The sequence below is a fragment of the Leptodactylus fuscus genome, chromosome 4 (genome assembly GCF_031893055.1).
Source record: "Leptodactylus fuscus isolate aLepFus1 chromosome 4, aLepFus1.hap2, whole genome shotgun sequence".
Lineage (NCBI taxonomy): Eukaryota > Metazoa > Chordata > Amphibia > Anura > Leptodactylidae > Leptodactylus > Leptodactylus fuscus.
In genome coordinates, this window is record NC_134268.1 from 199,428,327 (window position 1) to 199,448,586 (window position 20,260).

A 20,260-nucleotide genomic window follows, 5' to 3' on the forward strand; every position below is an offset into this window, starting at 1 on the left:
CCAACTAATAAAGACCAACACACATTTCAATCATGTAAAGAGCCTATTTAGCGTTTGTTGTGCGCTATGTCAAGGGAGGGGAAGGGTCTTCTTAGCAAATGGGTTCAGATCTCTGCTGAGAGGGTCTATATTGGGCGAGGACTGTGCGACTACAAAGGGAGGTCAACCAGACGACCGCTCTACTCTTCGCCTCTTCTCTGAGGATGTATTTCATATTAATTTCATCTCGTATCCAAAGGCAACAGTGTCTCGCCCCACCTTACTGTCTCCGTAATGGGTATGGATTTTTGGGAAAGGGTTTTTTTCAGTAAGCTAAGTGTCCAGGGAGTCTACAATGTGATGAGGCCATGAAGAAGTCATACATCATCTGGGCACACACAGGATAGAACAGTTCATTAGACAGGGCTGGCTATCTACTTCAAATCCCACATTGCATTACAAAGCTTGTTTGAATAGCACACATGGCTTTCAGCCAACGTGTCAGCCTGTTGTGGTCTGGCTGTGAACGTCTATGCTGTTTGCACTCTGTGATTTCTTTGAAAATACCGGAGAGAAGGAATACTTTCTCTTGACGGACTAGGAATATTAAAAAGGGTTAGAAAAACAGGGCAACTTTTTTGCAGAAATAGCACCACACCTGTCCACTGGTTGTTTCCGGTATTGCACCTTGACAATATTACAGTCAGTAGGGCTGGAATGGAATCCAGTAATGGAAATTCAATGATGTCACCTTCTATAGTTGGATTGGTTTCTAGACTGATTCTGGAGCTACCTACCTGTACTAGATCTTGTTTGGCACAGATAGTAATCCAAACCATTGTTATGAAACATATCAAGATGGAGCATGAAAACTAATACTGTACATGATGTGTAAACCATGAGTTGTGTGGTTGGGAGAACTAGATTTTTGAGATTTCCAATCTCTATAAGACAAGTGGTCATAAGCTGGTCAAGGACTAGGAGTATTAAAAAGGGTTAAATCAAGGTGGCTTCTTGTTTCACCTCTGGCCCAAAAATGATATCTAAAAACAGAAAAACTTGTATAAAGATGGCCCCACACATTAGATTAATTCTGGCTTAACACAATTTTGGCAGGAGACATTTCGGAGTACGGCAGATGGTGGGGAATTGAAGGATCAGGCATGTTGTAGTTTAACATGCCTGAACATTTTGTTATTAAAGGCTCCGTTCCCACGAAGTAATGCGCCGCGCATTCAGACACGTATACACCTGTCAGAGTGTGAGCGCTCAAAACAGATCCCATTCCCGGCTCACACACGCTACACATTGAAATCAATGGGTTAAAAAGCCTCCCAATGATTTCAATGTGTAGCGCCCGTAAGCCGGCACACATTGAAGTGAATGGGATCTGTTTTGAGTGCTCACACTCTGACACGTGTATACGTGTCTGAATGCACGGCGCGTTACTCCGTGAGAACGAAGCCAAAGAGGACCTGTCACCGGGCCTACCAAGCTCAATGTAGGACATGATCTGATGGGGCTATCACCTATTACTTTAATGGCCGCTAGCAGAACCCATTGAAATCAATGGGAGGCTTTTTTTTAGAGCTGAAAAATTCAGCGCCAAATAAAGTGCCATTTTCCTCCATGTGAATGGACCCTTAGACTAAGGCCCCACGTAGACGAAAAACGCATCACTTTTTTTTCCGCAGCACTTTTCGCACAAAGTCTGTAGAGTTTTTCTCTGTGGACGTTTTGCCTCTATTATACCTATATAAAAAGTGCCAACGTTTCCGTAGGCATAATTCACATGCTTCGATTTGCAAAAACGCTGCAGGTTTTGTTCTGCATTGTGTGGATGGGATTAGCCACTTTGCGGGTACAATGTAAAACGTTATGGTTTTGGCCACAACATTTCCACCACGGTTAATCAAAGCGTTTTTGCAACGTGGAGCCCCCGGTCTTGAGGAGGATTAGTTGCTACTAGAGATGTCCAGTCTAGTTGTTTCCTCTGCCCGTTCAGAACACATGCATGCTCAGCTGCCTTAAGCATTGGTGTGTCAATAGGAACAGACGTTAACTATACAAGCCTTCCACCCAGTAGCATAAATGAAGTCTTGTGGGCCCCGGTGCAATCTTTTGTCCCCTACCTCATCCCTACAGTGAATTCTTGATAGTGATGGTTACGGGTGCTAAGGAGTTTAATCCACCTTAGTGTGGTTTGGGGAATCTGTGGGTCTCCTTGGCTTATGGGCCAGATGGAAGCTGCAATCTCAATACTGGTGCCAGTGCTTATGGACCCTGTTGTGACTGCACCCTGTGCACCCCTTGAAATGGTGCCACCTGCTTCCACCAACATCTATCCAAAGATTATGGTATTGATGCCATTGGTCATGACCTTAAAACTGTTCCCATGCCACAATGTGATAGACACGAGTATCTGAGCATAAGGCAATATTAGTATCTTCCTATCAGCAATCTGCACTGCTTGGCATCTCTCCACACTCCAATGTGTAAATCATACACGTCTCCTTGTCTTTAGGAAGTATCCCCCATATGGTGATGGATTGAATTATCAGCTCATATATTATGTGTCGGATTACCGTAGAAAGCTGCATCATATCAAAGTAACACTCCTCCTCCATACAGAACCGCCACTTTACCGGCCGTAGTCAGGAGGGGTTAAGTATAAGGCCGAGTATCTAAAAAAAAATAGTAATTGCTGCAATAACCTGAACACCTTGTAATGTGCTAAAACCCAATGTCCTCGATACTGAGATATTATAAATTCTATAGGAAATTAGAACACGATAAAATCCTTCGTATTGTGCGACTCTAATAATCCTTGGCTAATAAATCAGAAGGTATGACCAAGCGAATTCAGCGCCTAGGTAATGTCTTTATGTATTCCACTTTCACGGAAATAATCGAAGAAAAAAATTAGAGCCGTGTGAAATCATAGGAATACAAACGGTTGGCGGTGGCGGCGGCGCGTCACGTGGATCGCTGTAGCGTCGGCTTCACATACTAATTAGAATTTTTTTTCCTTGAATTCAGCATTACATACTAAAAGCACTAATTCTAATCATTAAATCAGTCGGCTACATCAAAGGAGACACTTAATGGATTTAGATTTTTTTATATCCACAATTAAATGGTTATTCCTGTCTAATTGCACTAATTAAGTTATTTTAACTGCGCTGGTACAAAAGATCTGCACTTGGGGTTTATGAGATGAAACGGAGGAACGTTCTGCAAACACCTCCAGATCCGGAGCTGGGAGATGTGTTGATAAAGAGTCGGCTTTTGTAAATTTTGGTTGGAGCTTCGTGGTCTGATGTGCTTTGTCATCATTAAGCGGCTGTTCTTCATTCTGTTGGCACCTGCACATTTTACTGAGGTTCCTTGGATCCTTCAGGGTCTTTCTGTGTCTTTTACAATGTACATCAGCAAGCTTGAGAGACGAGGAGACTAAAGCTAAAGGTTTTGGTCAAGTCAACATTCAATAGAATCATGTATCATATACAATGAATGTGTAAAAGATTGGACCATTGGATTCCACTTTGTAGACAATTACAAGTTCTAGAATTTCTGTGGTCTGGGACTTGTCAGAAACCCGGCCACGATGTCCTTATTGTGGACACTACATGTATGAGAAGATAACCCGGACACAATAAGGACATCATGGCTGGTTATCAGGAGGACACTACATGTATGAGAAGATAACCCGGACACAATAAGGACATCATGGCTGGTTATCGGGAGAACACTATATGTATGAGAAGATAACCCGGACACAATAAGGACATCATGGCTGGTTATCAGGAGGACACTACATTTATGAGAAGATAACCTGGACACAATAAGGACATCATGGCTGGTTGTCAGGAGGACACTACATGTATGAGAAGATAACCTGGACACAATAAGGACATCATGGCTGGTTATCAGGAAAACACTACATGTATGAGACGATAACCCGGCCACAATAAGGACATCATGGCTGGTTATCAGGAGGACACTACATGTATGAGAAGATAACCCGGACACAATAAGGACATCATGGCTGATTATCAGGAGGACACTACATGTATGAGAAGATAAAAAGGATGGCTGGGCTGACAAGTTCCAGATCATAGAAAGTTCCTACATCTACTATCTCTCATTCCTTCTAAAAAGTTATCCAAGGACGTTCAGATCTCAATCGTAATTGGAAGGGTTCATTATGGCCTCAAAGACTCAGGCATACTATTGCACAATTTCTTAGCCGTACAAAGCCATAATATGATATCCATAGACATCTGTATATCTGGGGCTCTACTGTATCTCCAAATGCCTCAGATTTCATGAATAGGTTGTTTTTTTGTATGGACTCCAAACATTCTACCCTAGAAGTATGTTTTTATAGGAGAGACACTATATGACGGCACTTATTACTCTATAGGTGATACATTTAAGATTGCTGGGACCTTCATGAATGGGAAACTCAACTATTGCCATCAGTTCCATTCATTGACTTTAAATAGAGTGGTGGCCTGCATGTGCGACCACCAATCCATTCCGACAGGTGACATGGACCCCTGTTCTTGCGCTTGGCAGTGGGTCCTAGAGTGATACATTTATCACCTGTGTCATTGGTGATACATTATTTTTGTGGTTCAACCAACTTACCATGGAATTAAATAAACATGTGTATACATGGACAGAATTTAAGGAAACTACTGCATGGAGAAATCCATTGGACGCTCAATGTAAACCATCATATACATTAATATAATATATTACCCTATTATACTCCTGTTACTTCTCACAGTCCGATGCTGAGGATTATACAAGCTTTACTTGGAATTCTTTACATACCTGAGAATATTCTTGCAGATCACCAAGATTTTAACTTACAACCAAAATACCAAAACAGGCGAACCTGAGCAAATATTGAGGCTGCCGGAGACCTTTTGCTTAACTAGCCCTGAGTTATTTGCTGTACATTTTGGCCTTATCAATTAATTCAGGATAATCTGGGCTTGGAGAAAGAATATAAATTACAAGCTTTTTATTTGGTGGAAAATTGGCAGGAAGGAAGATTTTGCTCTGAGCGAGAGATGCTACAAATGGCTTTATAATACATACCAGATGGCAGAATTTTACTTGAACACCATATTTAGAGGAGTAATTTGGATTTCCCATAAATATCAGAGATCCTGCCTGATAAGGTTATCAGAGAATTTCAGAACGGCGCAGGATATTAAGATACTCCATTTTACAGTCAACTCTATCCAGAGGTAAAGATGACTTAATGCTGGTTTAATAGCCAAAGGACAATCTTTCCATCTATCCATCGTTGCGAAAACTCAATGTTTTGGCCGTTGCGTAAACACTGCCGTGAAAAATGCAGTGTTTTACATTACCTGCAAAGTGGATGGGACTCTGGCTAATGTATGCTTTGAATAAATAGTAAAAATAGCTCCAATGGTCTATACCCATAAAGCAACTCTATAGACAGATGTGGGTTTTCCTATAGGGTAGAGGCAGATGGTTGCTAACTAGCCGGGCTTTTCAAGTTGCATCTGCCACCAAGATTTGTCCGTAAAGCAGATATCCCTGGAATATATAGCTGCATACAATGTGTCCCTAAGTAATATGGTGGTTTTAGACAAGCCTGCAACTGAAAACTATAAGGGTAAGTTCATACAGAGTTTTTTTGGACTGCGACCTGAGGCGGAGGCCACTTCAGGTTCCGGTACAAAAAACGGGTAACTGCGACTGAAAGCTGGTGCACTACAGCGGCATTGAGCTGTGCACTCCGCTCCAGATTAGGCCCAATGAATGGGTCTAGTCTGGAGGAGGGAGTGTCTTCAGGCCGAATCGCGAAGCGACTCGGCCTGAAGAATAAGCATCTCGCTCCTGAGCAGCTCCCATTGATTTCATTGGGAGCCGTCTTTTTGGTCAGGATTTTGAGTGAATATGGCCTCAAAATCCTGACCAAAAAAACTGTCTGAACTTACCCTAAGACCGACCAAGTCCCTAGGAATAGACAAGCTAATTGCGAAGGTGACCATTTTAGTTGGACGTTGCAACCACTAGAGTGTTCATCTGGAACCGTGACAGAACCAGAGGCGTAATATGAAGCTCTTGGGCCCTGGGGCAAAATCTGTCCTAGGCTCCTTATCTATAATGTATCATTTACAGTACTGGTCTTCCCATATTTGATAGAGACACCTTATGGGGCCCTCTCTGCACCCCTCAAATTATGATCCTGAACATTATAAGGCCTGGTTCACATCTACATTCAGTGTTCCATTTGGGGTGTCTGCTTGGGGATCCCCCCCTCCTCCCCGAACGGAAACCTATACGCATTAAAAAGTGGTTAAATCGGGGGGTCCCCAAGTGGACTTCTTGAATGGAATACCGCACGCAGATGTGAACTGGGCTTTACATGGACTCAACTTTGCTCAATGACATATCATAGGAGATAAGGATCAGGAGGTTGTATTTCAACATGATGATACTTTTTTGGTGGGTAGATAAGCCGCCAGCTGTCAGACATGGGCTTTCTCCTCCTCCTTTATCAGAATACATGAACGCTCGGCCACTCCAGCATGGTGGCTCAGGGCTTAGCATTGTAGTCTTGCAGTGCTGGGGCCCTGGCTTTGATCAAGAACATCTGTATGGAGTTTATATGTTCTTCCCATGTTTCTATGGGATTCCTCTTTGTACTGTGTAGGGGATTTGTAAGCCCTACTTGGAGCAAAGTCTGTAAAGCACTATATAAAAGAGAATGTAGTGTGTATATAGGTGGGTCAGGAGAGATAGCAACTAGAGTATACATAACCATGAGAATGTTCTGCCATGTATATGGAGGTGTAATGTGCTAATGTATAGAGCCTACAGTATGTGCACTGTACAGAGAATACAAGGGTGCAGCCGTCCCCTCTATTAGACGTATTCCAGGCGCTGTACTTAGTAATGCTGAGCAGTCCTGCCCAGATGGTCTTGCTGGAGACCCCATCCTCAACCTTATTATTTACTGGAACAGACTGCGGAGACATACTGTATGTATTTCATTCTGGCACGGGAGGGAAACACATATTTAATATACAGGCATTTTGTTTTGCGATGAAACTTTGTCTGCATCTGAATGAGCTTATTACAGAACATCATTTCATATGGAAATCGGATCAGCCACAGCGCTTTAGGATTTTTTTCCCCTTCTGTTGTGAAATAGGACTTATCAATGCTGGTATGGTGTTTGGATGGTATTGAAACTCAACCATGACAAGCTTTCTATGTCTGGAGCCGCGCTGGAAGGCGTCGCTTTAATGTATCTCCAGGTTATGGCTGTATATTACTATTAGGAATGTGGAGAGGAGTCACTACTTTGTGCCGAATATTATTCTTTATAATTAGCTTTTATCATAGATGGATGGATAGATAGATAGATAGATATATAGATAGATAGATAGATAATGGATAGATAGATAGAAAATGGATAGATAGATAGATAGATAGATAGATAGATAGATGATTGATAGATAGATAGATAGATAGATAGATAGATAGATAGATAGATCGATAGATAGATAGATAATAGGTGATTAGATAGATAGAGGATAGATAGATAGATAGATAGATAGATAGATAGATAGATAGATAGATAGAAAATGGATAGATAGATAGATAGATAGATAGATAGATAGATAGGTGATAGATAGATAGGAGATGGATGGATGGATGGATGGATGGATGGATGGATAGATAGATAGATAGATAGATAGATAGATAGATAGATAGATATGGATGATAGATAGATAGATAGATAGATAGATAGATAGATAGATAGATAGATAGATAGATAGATAGGGATGATAGATAGTATTTTTCTCTCCGCGTGATTCGTGTGGACACCACATGGAAAACACACGGGCCCCATTATAATCTATGGGGTCCGTTAGCTAACCGCTTTTTAATGCATTTTGTATTCCATTTGGGGGGTTCCCAAGCGGAATACCGAACATAGATGTGAACCCGGCCATAGGCCTCATTTTGTTACTGATTTTGCTGTGGTTTCTTGAGCCAGAGCATGAGTATGTTTTTCCCTCTTTTACCCTTGGAGACAGTATTTCGTTCTCATTTCTTCCTGTGTGTATTATTAGGAGCATGTGTGAGTATACAGATCGACGTGCACCTGTATACCTCACTATTTCCATAGCGCACAATCCACAACTCACACACAACTATAAATATACGACAGCGGGGAAGCGATGAGAAATAATGTTTATTTCCTGTCTTGGCCAAAATCTTATTATCTGCTGGAAATTCCTGCTGCTAAAAACGTAGAGGCTGAAATAGCTAAGAGCTCAGATTTATTTTTAGCGATGGCGAGGCCTTGTATGAGTCTCTATGAGGAGATGTGTTATTAGTGTACGGCGTTGTAGTACATCACAGTTATGTCTTTCTCATGTCAATGTATTGCAGTGTATGTCAATGAAATAAAAGATGTATATTCTTTGTTGTGAATTTTTTTCGTTTCGGTTTTCCAGACGATCCCCGAAATCCATTATCCCCTGTAGAGCACATTAGACATAACCAAGCACATAGTATATCAGATATGGTTATCACCTGTATTCCAATACAGTACGGTATTATATAGCTGGTTAGGCTCCGTTCACGTCTTGTTTTTTGCACATCTTCCATATTCTCACAGTGTATATATCCATATATGATAAAAGAGGGTCCCCGACCACCATGTAAATGTACATACTGGGCTTGGCCATATGTGCCTATTTGCTGAATGGGGCAAGTGGAACAACAGGACGAACAATGGGGCGAGTTTAGATCATTTCCATGTATTAATGCCCTGATCAGCTGACGAAAAAGGAAACGGGTGTTTGATAGTTGATTGTATTGTCTGTGTGGGTGTAAAATGGGTTCCATGTGAACAGGGGGTGTGCGGCCAACTATAATGGAATGGAAGGCCCCATATCTATTTATGATGGTTTGTGTTTCATTTGTTCCTGGCAATTGCTTATTTCAAAGGTGAAACTGAGCCCCAATACAAAATCTGTAATGGGGCACCAGCCTATATAGTGCCATTTACAGTAGTGGTATACACGGTCTACCAATAAGTATTTGGACACCTGTGGTAGAATAGAAAGACAACATTTCTTCCTATCCAATAGTTGGTAGACCCCAGCAGATGTGTTTACAGATGGGATTGATCTATACAATACTCCTGGATGCCTGGTGACACTCCTGGTGTATGTGAGCCATCGGTTGGGTGCGGTTTCTCTGGCCAGCACTCGTCGCTCTCTATCTCCCAGTTTCGGGGATCTGCCGACTCGGGGCACATTCCGACAATCACCGTTCACCTTCCATTTCTAAATCACATAGGCCACTGTCGATTTTGGGTAATTCAGTTCGCTTGCTATGTCCCTTAAGGATCGACCATTTCTGTGGTACCCAATAATTACCCCTTTCTTGAAATCGACTCTGCACTTGGTGGCATCTTACATGCGACTAATGCCAATGCACTAATACCAATGCTGTTATCTATTTAATGGCAAAAGGCGTGACGTACATCACAACCGCAGATATCTTCATTTGCATGGGTGTGCAAATACTTATTGGTAGACAGTGTACATTATGTAGTGGGGGGTCCCCTTATATCTAGGCCTTGGCTCCTATTAGGGCCTTAAAAGGATTATGTGGGGAATAAGGGGCATCAGAAGGGTCAGCTAAATAATCCTGATGCTTTGTCTCTTGACTCTTCGCCACGTTACCAACCCTGCTTTACTCCTGTTTCTAGTACTTGGAGTAGAGCGGGGCTGGTCACCTAACAAAAAAATAGATGAACATGTAAAATGTAAATATCAGTATGATGGGAGGCCGACATGGGAATTAGTCATTAGACCCTTCTGGTTCAGACATTTTTCCTCCACCCAAACTCCTTTAGGCGCCCACTGACTTTTTATACTATTGATTGTCGTCGATCCATCGGGTAGAATATGGTTGAATTTATTCTATCTAATTCTTATATATATAGTGAGCCCCATTATTAATTATTATTTAAGTATGTCTATGTAGAATGGGAGGAAATCCACACAAACATGGGGAGAACATACAAGCTCCTTGCGGAAGTTGCTCCTGGCGGGATTCAAACCCAGGACTCCAGCGCTGCAAGGCTGCAGTGCTAACCACTGAGCCACCGTGTTGCCCCTTTCCCTCTGTCTAATTCTTATCAGCTACAGAATAGGTTTATTTTCTCCGTCATTTTCCCAAGCGCTCGTGCCCTCCAGTAAATTCTACAGAAACGGTGGAGACAAAAATAAAAGGACAATTAGGCGGCCAATAATAAACGTGGCAGATTCTGTAAAGAACACTTTCTTGGATGGATTCCATAGTGAACCTTTCAGTTAGTTATTTCGCTGTGAGCTAGTGACAGTTTCTGGCCCTGGAGGGGTCGCTCACTGCCAGTGCCGGGTAGGAATTTTTTTTATTTTATTTTTTTTTTTTACTGTAAGGCAAATGATTTCTCCTGTCCCAGATATAAAGTAATATACAGTCCTTACACATCCACTGTAGTAATGAAATATGCAGGAGTGATCTTGCTGCAGGCTTGCCAGAACAAAACATCCCTGGTGGATAGAGCTCTTGTTTTAGCGTCGGCATGTTTGTAAGCATGACACACATAATTTAGGGGCTGTTGTCTTCTTGTTGAGGAAATTTATACACGAGCAAAACGTAAATCAGACTTAGTTCTTTTCTGCATGTCTTTAATTCCAAGATTCAGAATAGTAAAGAGATTTACATGGAACCAAGCAAAATATCAGAATGTTTCCAAATTCTATATAAGATGGACAAATTCAGACAGAGCAAGTCACAGCTCAAATATTGAATAGGATTCTATGTTGCAACGCGAGGATGACAACAGATATGGTTGTGATTGTGGGGTTGGCTCTTTTTGTCCCTAGGGCAGACCAGAGATGATGTAAGTTCTAGTGCTTATGAATGGGGTGGGCTCCTAAAAAGAACCTATTGTTTGGATTTCTTTGCCCTATGGCATGATAGAGGGAGAGAAGCTGAGCTCTTTGATATAATAGGTTTGTAGTTTTTGGATCGGGTAGCAGGGTAATTCCTAAGAGGACTCCTAGGCGAGACAATGAGAGTCCTGATTACCCCTCCCACACATAGTGATTGACAGCTCTCCACGTATGACTGTGCATACTCGTACAGAGAAGACTGTCAATCATCCTATGTGGATGGGATAAACAGGACTCTCATTGTCTCTCCCAAAAGTCCTGTTAGGACGTACTCAGATCAAAAGGAAATATTTGACAAAGTCTTACATTACAGAAGTAAAAGAATAGGTGATAACTCAGTCCCCTCAAGAACTTACGCTAGGTTCACATTAGTGTTCAGCTTTCCGTTCTTTGGGTCCATTGGGAAAATCTATCCACTTAAAAAGTGGTTACCCGCCTTGGGGTCCGCTGGGTTTCTGCCCGAATCAGTGGAATGGGGAGCAGAGTTCCCGAACAGTCACCTAACATTAGTGTGACCAAAGCTTTACACGTATTTATAGTTCATCTTTGGCTTTTGGCAATCTCTGACCCCTTTTAAACTAGTCACTTTATGGGAAATAAATTTATATACTGTATAATATAAATATATATATTTTTGAACATTTACATAAAAACATAGCTACTATAAACTATTGCAAATACCACCATAATACTGCTGTATAGTTCCCAAATAATACTGCTATACAGATCTGAAATAATACTGCTATACAGGTCTGAAATAATACTGCTATACAGGTCTGAAATAATACTGCTATACAGGTATGAAATAATACAGCTATACAGGTCTGAAATAATACTGCCATACAGGACTCAAATAATACTGCTGTATAGATCTCAAATAATACTGCTATACAGGTCTGAAATAATACTGCTATACAGGTCTCAAATAATACTGTTATGTAGATCTCAAATAATGCTGCTATAAAGATTTCAAATAGTACTGCTACAGATCTCAAATAATACTGCTATACAGGTCTGAAATAATACTGCTATATAGATCTCAAATAATACTGCTATACAGGTCTGAAATAATACTGCTATACAGGTCTCAAATAATACTGCCATACAGGTCTCACATAATGCTGCTATACAGATTTCAAATAGTACTGATATATAGATCTCAAATAATACTGCTATACAGGTCTGAAATAATACTGCTATACAGGTCTGAAATAATACTGCTATATAGAGCTCAAATAATACAGCTATACAGGTCTGAAATAATACTGCCATACAGGTCTCAAATAATACTGCTATACAGGTCTCAAATAATGCTGATATACAGATTTCAAATAATACTGCTATACAGGTCTCAAATAGTACTGCTATACAGGTCTCAAATAATACTGCTATACAGGTCTAAATAATACTGCTATACAGGTCTGAAATAATACTGCTATATAGATCTAAAATAATACTGCTATACAGGTCTCAAATAGTACTGCTATACAGGTCTCAAATAATACTGCTATACAGGTCTAAATAATACTGCTATACAGGTCTGAAATAATACTGCTATATAGATCTAAAATAATACTGCTATACAGGTCTCAAATAATACTGCTATACAGATTTCAAATAGTACTGCTACAGATCTCAAATAATACTTCTATACAGGTCTCAAATAATACTGCCATATAGATCTAAAATAATACTGCTATACAGGTCTCAAATAATACTGCTATACAGATTTCAAATAATACTGCTACAGATCTCAAATAATACTGCTATACAGGTCTCAAATAATACTGCCATATAGATCTCAAATAATACTGCTATACAGGTCTCAAATAATACTGCCATATAGATCTAAAATAATACTGCTATACAGGTCTCAAATAATACTGCTATACAGATTTCAAATAATACTGCTACAGATCTCAAATAATACTGCTATACAGGTCTCAAATAATACTGCCATATAGATCTCAAATAATACTGCTATACAGGTCTCAAATAATGCTGCTATACAGGTCTAAATAATACCATACTGCAATTCCTAACTATTATGACCATATACTAATACATAATTTTTGGTTGTCTTAATTCCTATTTCTGAGGGTCCCCTTGAAAATGTTTTTTTTTGGCAATTGCCTATAACCACCTCTATCCAGACCCGAAGGTTGAGCCAATTTAGGTGTAATGTGCTTTACTTGGAAAAAAACGAGGGTTCCCTACAACTTAAAACTTTCTTTAAAGGTTCTCCGTTCTGCCTGTCCATGACGGACTTCCATTCTACAGCATTATTTTCTTTTTGTAAAAAACTAGCAGCGTATAAAACAAGAGCGGGAATTAATAAGCTGAGGCCAAACAAGTGAAACACACATCATTTATATATCCTACACGCACAAAAATATTGCCAAAGGGATTGTGGAAAATTGTAACTTGGCCATTTAACATACAGAGTTACAGGAAGTGACTCTTTTAACCAAGCCATCGTTCCAGTTTTATAGCTAGCATTAGTTTATAAAGGAATAATAGATGTACTGTCTTTGTGCAGTGCGTATCAGTCAGGAAATTCGCAACGCTTATTAATCCTGGGTTTCTGAATAGTTTCGACTTCCAACCAGTTTTCTACCAATTACCAGGAACATGGAATATTAAGGTAACACAAAGCCCAAGAGCCACCATGATGGTCTCCATGTATCGAGCTGTGTGTAGCTAATTCAATAACCTACGTATGCTAATGCCCACGACCCCATCAGTGTCATTTTTCTTCCTTTTTGATGCTCAGCAATACTGGAATACAAATTAACTTGATGAGGTAATGCTATTTTTTCATGGAAGACCCATTACCTGTCTACTTTAACCAGTGATATCATCTCAGCCATGATCCCAAGGGACCTCCACCAAACATTCGTCTTGTGCTCTGGAAACCTGGGTACAAGGCTGTTAAAGGAAGCATTACGCTGGATAAAATAATTTATTGTCCGGGGCAGTCTTGTGTTTGTTCATCATAGAGACAGCACTTGACCTAATTTGAAGTTACCATGCTAGAAATTGATGCGATGTCTGAATTTTGTAGACGAAAAATTTACATATGTTGGAAAAAAAAGCCTTCCGATCACAAATAGAAAATTGTATTTTTGTGCCAATTTAAGAAATGGATGGATCGGAAAATTGAATCTCCCTTTGGGGATTACATGATATAGCACACCCTACATTTAGTTTTTATGTATAAATATCTATAGGAAGAATATGCAAATCTGTCTTCCATGATGTAATTAGGAAGTCAGGTGCCTCAGTGTTGCAAACCAATAGAGGGCGCTCACTGGAATGTGCAAGCCTGTCTTCCCTGATGTAATTAGGAAGACAGAATCTCAGTGATATGGCCCAATAAAGGCTGCTCCCTTTAACACCATGCTCGACCTTCCAAGAGGCCTTTGTTTTGCAATGACGCTGGGGTTATTACCAGGTATAGTCTCTCAACCGAGGACGGACGTTTTGATGTTATTGCATCTCGTCAGCCCGGTGTAGAGAAGACTAACCTGGTAGAGGTGAGAGGCTTAGACATGGTTAAGGGGATATCGTCACTCCTTAGGGAGAGACCTCCATATAGGTGTGTGGAGACTAATTAAGCCTTTAGCACTCCACTTTGCAAGGGACCATGGGAAGAATATGCAAATCTGTCTTCTGTCTTCTTAAATATCTATAGTCTTTGACTTGAATTATTCAGTGTCCTATTTATTGTAAAGACGTGATGAATTACTTTATACAATACTTGTGTTTTTACCTTTTATTCATCTTATAACCAAATTTTTTATAAAACAGTTAGTGAATTTTTGGTTAGCCAATATACATTTCTCAGGCCCGAGTGTTTGGGCCATTCAGTTCCCCTATCCGCATGAAATATGCGGAGAGAAAAGTCTTGCAAGTCCTCATTTTTCATGCGGAAACTGAGCGGAACCACACGGACCCCATTATAGTCTATGGGGTCCGTGGGTTTCCTTTGGTAACCACTTTTTTATGTGGATAGGTTTCTATTCAGGGGGTCCCCGGACGCAGATGTTGGTAAATTAACGCCCTTACTTTGGTATTTTATTACTCAATATGTACAAAATATTCATTGCCAGGGGTATAGGTACCATATTCTATTTTTTCTCCAACATTTTGTTTTTAACTTATTGCTATATACGTATCATGCATATAGAGATTACTGTGTACCCCCATGTTTTCAAGAGGCTCCCGGACAAAAGAAAAAAATGGTGTGAGTCTACTCTTCAGTAGTTGTATTACATATAATGGGGGCAGAATAACAACCCTAACTAACCCAATGGATACTTCTGAGTTCCCATGTGGTTGTGTTCACTGGCCCTCACCAATCCTGTGGTACATGATGACATCTTTCCTACAACACCTGACCATATTGTAAAATATTCCCCGGTAGCAGTGATGTGTATGTCAAAAAAAAATCAAGACTCAGCACCAACGTTTTTTCTGGCAGTGTTGAAGCATTAGTCAGATATGGGAGCTCCAAACGAAGTTAGATATTTTTAGTAAAAGCTGTAGTGTTCATATCTTCAACAAATTATACTCTTAAATAGGATAGATAGGCCCTCTTCCCCTCCAAATGATGTTGTCTTCTGCTTTTGTCTGTGGGTTTGGTGGTGAGTGGGCTTGGTGGTGGATGGGCTTGGTGGTGGATGGGCTTGGTGGTGAGTGGGCTTGGTGGTGGATGGGCTTGGTGGTGAGTGGGCTTGGTGGTGGATGGGCTTGGTGGTGAGTGGGCTTGGTGGTGAATGGGCTTGGTGGTGAGTGGGCTTGGTGGTGGATGGGCTTGGTGGTGAGTGGGCTTGGTGGTGGATGGGCTTGGTGGTGAATGGGCTTGGTAGTGGATGGGCTTGGTGGTGAGTGGGCTTGGTAGTGGATGGGCTTGGTGGTGAGTGGGCTTGGTAGTGGATGGGCTTAGTGGTGAGTGGGCTTGATAGTGGATGGGCTTGGTGGTGAGTGGGCTTGGTAGTGGATGGGCTTGGTGGTGGGTGAGCTTGGTAGTGGATGGGCTTGGTGGTGAGTGGGCTTGGTAGTGGATGGGCTTGGTGGTGGGTGAGCCCCTAGAATCATTTTATCTGCTTGGCCCAAGGAACTCTAATCCACCACTGGTGTTGGAGATTTCCTATGTTTTGTCTAAGAAGCACTGGGGAAGTTGAGGGCCTCAGGTAGTGGCGGTTGCTGGGTAATTGCCCTTTGGGCCCTGCTAAAATCTGGCCTAGCATACATTATGATTTAGTAATGGCATATCTTTTCCCGGGGGGCATTGCCTGTAAAACCCCCTATGCCAGATAGTGTATCCGAAAGGAAAAATAGCACCCCAAGAGCTACAAATCAAGGCAACATCTTTTTTGTTACTTGAAGCCAATGCTCCCGTAAATTTAGTTTTCTGGTAATTTGGACAGAACTGAATCTATGTCAGTACTCTTAATCTCACATTCAGTTCAATGTGTGAAACATAATGTAATACCAATTACATTTTTTATCCTTTGTTGTGTTTTCAATGAACCTTCCAATGGCTCCTTTGAGATGACATAATGTTTTTATACTTGTCATGATATCGTGATCCGAGCGGCCTGGAAAGTCTTGCTACTAATTCATCATCAAACACAAGGCTGACTGGCACCCTCACAGCTCTATAGCCAGCTTTGCATTCCAAATCTATGAGATAAATATGTTTTCCCTTCTCACCGACAAGGATGATGGTACTGTATTTATCTAGATATAAAAGCCCTTTAACTGCTTGTCTCCAGCCATACCACGTTATATAAAACTACAAATGTTCCACCAGTTTCAAAGGTTCCTTTGATGAAAACAGATAATACGCTTCATTGTCATTTCAAAGTTTTCTATTTTAACAAAATTTTGACTTTACGTAAAGTTTTATACATGGTTTTATAAGTGGGTCTAAAAAGGTGGATGTAAAAAGGAGAATTTTAGGTGTTATTTTGGAAATTCGGCCTTATGAACCCAACTGGTAGAATTACTGGTGTCTATAGCTGGTACTCTTCCAGACTCTTCGAGACAGATTCATATCTCGAAGCTCCTGGACCCAACACAATATCTCCCACTGATGTCTTCTTATGTAGTAGAAGGTCCTTTGGTCCTTTTACCGCCTCTGCACTACTACTCATGATCTAAGGCGTCATTTACAATAATTTTCTCTATATACAAGTGACCGATGATACTTCACATTCATCATGTACTCAGATGTATCTAACCAAATCCGTTTCCTTCTCTTCCTTAGATACGATTACGTGGAAGTCTACAGCGGGGAAAATGCAGACAGTCCTATTTTGGGCAAATATTGTGGAAAAATTGCACCATCAGCAGTGGTGTCCACCGGACCGTCCCTGTTTATCAGATTTGTTTCGGACTATGAAACGCATGGAGCTGGATTTTCGATTCGCTATGAAATCTTTAAAGCAGGTAGGTCTGAGGACACTTCTACTGCCCCTAATTGTTGTCAGATATTATTTGTGTAGATTTTTTTTAACTCTGTATAGTTGTAGTGTTAAATATTCAGAACAGTTCAATGGGGTCCCACGGATGGCCGCTCCCGGATCTTGCTAGGACAGCGATCCTAGTCAATATGGCTGCTCATGGGGGGTGCTGCTCTTCAATGTATCATGGAATCAGAGGAGTAAATTCTGATTTTGAGTCTCTCCATGTTAAACAGTGAAGACCTAGAGCCAGGAAGGGGTATACTTTTGTCCAGGATTTTGCAAAAATTTGCATGTTATAGATACTCATCTATTCAGTCCACCAACACTCGTAGTCCAAGAAGGTCTCTGTTTAGTGACCTGTGGTGTTATGTTTCTGTACATGTGACCACTGCAGTCAGTCACTGGTCTCAGCCGTCCTGTGCCATATATGCTACTGTCACTACTGAAGCTAGCAATGGGCCATGGTTGTCAGGTGCACATGTAAACAAGCCCTTCAGGTTTCCTTTACTTTTGGCACCATGGATGTATTACCAACTACCCATCGTTCTACATAACCTTGCAGCTGACCAGTCCGCCACTAATTCCATGATGTTGGAATGCTTCATTAATCACATAGACAGATAGGTAAGCAGATTCTGGTAAACTCTGAAAATATCTGGGGTCCCATTGGGCATTGGAGGACATGTGCAGATACAATGGAATGTGGCATTGTGCCAGATGTTACAATGGATGCATTGGTTAAATATTTTACAGATCTATACAATTGAAAATTGCACCCGAAATCTGGGAAACGAGGCCCCCATCCTACTATACAATGAAGCCACTCTGTAAATGTAGAAGCCTGACCCTGTCTTGCGGTCACTCCAGGGGTGAGATTAGAAGAATAATACTGAAAACCATTCAGTAACTTCTTTTCTCGAGGTTCTGCCCTTGCATTATCGTAGGATCTTCAATTTCCTTTCTCTCCGACACCCTCACACCCCGCAGAACGCCCAGTGTGTGTCCCCCCATGCCCCTCCAGCAGTTAGTCAAGTGTGTTGTTTACACAGCTGTTCAGTTCAACTTCACATTGATATTGAAAATCCCGTCGTCTACTTCTCCTTCAGCTGAAGGTTCCTACAGAGAGAGCAGCATGGTTTCTTTTACAACGGTTTTATATTACATCATTTGTTAATATAATTCACGTCTTTATTTGCCTCTGGAATTAAGCGAGTTATCTACTAAGGCTATGTGTAATATCAAAGATCAGGGCGTCCTTGGTGATAATGAGGCGCATGGTGACTTGCAATAAAAATATCATGTGATCTCATAAAACAACGCAAAAAGCAAGTCTACCTCCAGTGGTTTAGGATAAATACTGAAGATCCCATCTACAGGGTGAATAAGAAGACAAGAACCACCATATATACACAATAATAGATCATTTACCACTATGTATTACAGCAATATGTGTAGCTACAACAACTGGTGTGCTACATTTCCTCTCCAAAATCTTATAGAGGACCTTTCACCAAATCCATCTCCTTGTATCCATCAATACATGCTGCTCCACTGATTCCTGTTATTCTCGTTCCACTTATCATTTTTTCTCTACCCCCACCCTTCCTGAGCAATCACTTTTCTTAGTTTAAGCACAATTAGGGTGCCTAATGTAGGGTAGGCTGTTCCTGACTATCTCTTCCAGCCCAGCACCGCCCACCTGATAGTAGAGAGCATAATTATCATATTGGGAAACTTTATAAATTGCTCAGGAATGGCTAGGAAAGAAATTTCCATTTGCCCAAGAATCAGTAGAGCATCGTCTATCGAAGGATACAAGGAACTGGAGTTGGTGGTCCCAATGGTCCTAAAAACCACAGTCCTTGAGATCATATAGTTACATAGTAGATGAGGTTGGATGAAGACAGAGGTCCAACAAGTCCAACCTTGCCTTCCTCTGGATCAACGCTGTAGGGTTATAGGTTGGACTTGGTGGACCCCTGTCTTCATCCAAAAATCACAGTCCTTGAGATCATATAGTTACATAGTAGATGAGGTAGGATGACGTCACAGGTCCATCAAGTCCAACCTTGCCTTCCTCTGGATCAATGCTGTAGGGTTATAGGTTGGACTTGGTGGACCTCTATCTTCATCCAACCTCATCTATTAGGTAACTAATGTGAACTCAGGGACTGTGATTCATTTCTAATCTATACAGACATATACACATATGAACACTTTACCCTATACAATAATATATACAATATAATTAAACATATAACCATCCTTCGTGTTCCCCATCCTAAATCTACTCTGAGACCAAAACTGAGCACCAATTGTGTTACACAGTTATTGCGCTCTATATACCTTAGTGCCTATGTTCTTATATAAAGCGACAGACGTAACGATGACATTAAAAAGCAAAAAGAAAACAAGGTTCCATATGAAGAAGTCGATCATTGGGCCAGGACGTGTCTGCATTTGCAAATTCTACGAAATGACTTATAAAATGCAATATTGCTTGATTTAGGAGGTAACGTTGGGTCTCGTTCCGACACAGTATTGGATAATGAAAAACCTGCTGTGTCTTGATGTGCATTTAAACAAGTAATTTGACTTGATGCGTGGATGGAAGTGACATATCACCGTGTACAAAGATATAACAGAGGAATGGAAAGCTTCATTAAATCAAGGTATCTACTCATAGCCACAGCATGGGTTATAATGATACCTGTCTCAGGACCATCTAAATCAATTGAATCTTCCCCAGGTCCTCACCATCTCCCTTTTATTTCTTGCTTTTATATC

The 20,260-nt window shown here is 40.9% G+C and overlaps 1 protein-coding gene across 1 annotated transcript in view; it reads left to right on the forward strand.

Annotated features, from left to right (window-relative positions):
- The window catches only part of NRP1 (neuropilin 1), a 153,436-nt gene that overhangs the window by 43,003 nt on the left and 90,173 nt on the right, over nucleotides 1-20,260 (forward strand). Inside the window, exon 4 of the mRNA XM_075271602.1 lies at nucleotides 17,275-17,456. Coding sequence (XP_075127703.1) covers nucleotides 17,275-17,456 — 182 coding nt within the window. The remainder of the gene's footprint in view (nucleotides 1-17,274; nucleotides 17,457-20,260) is intronic.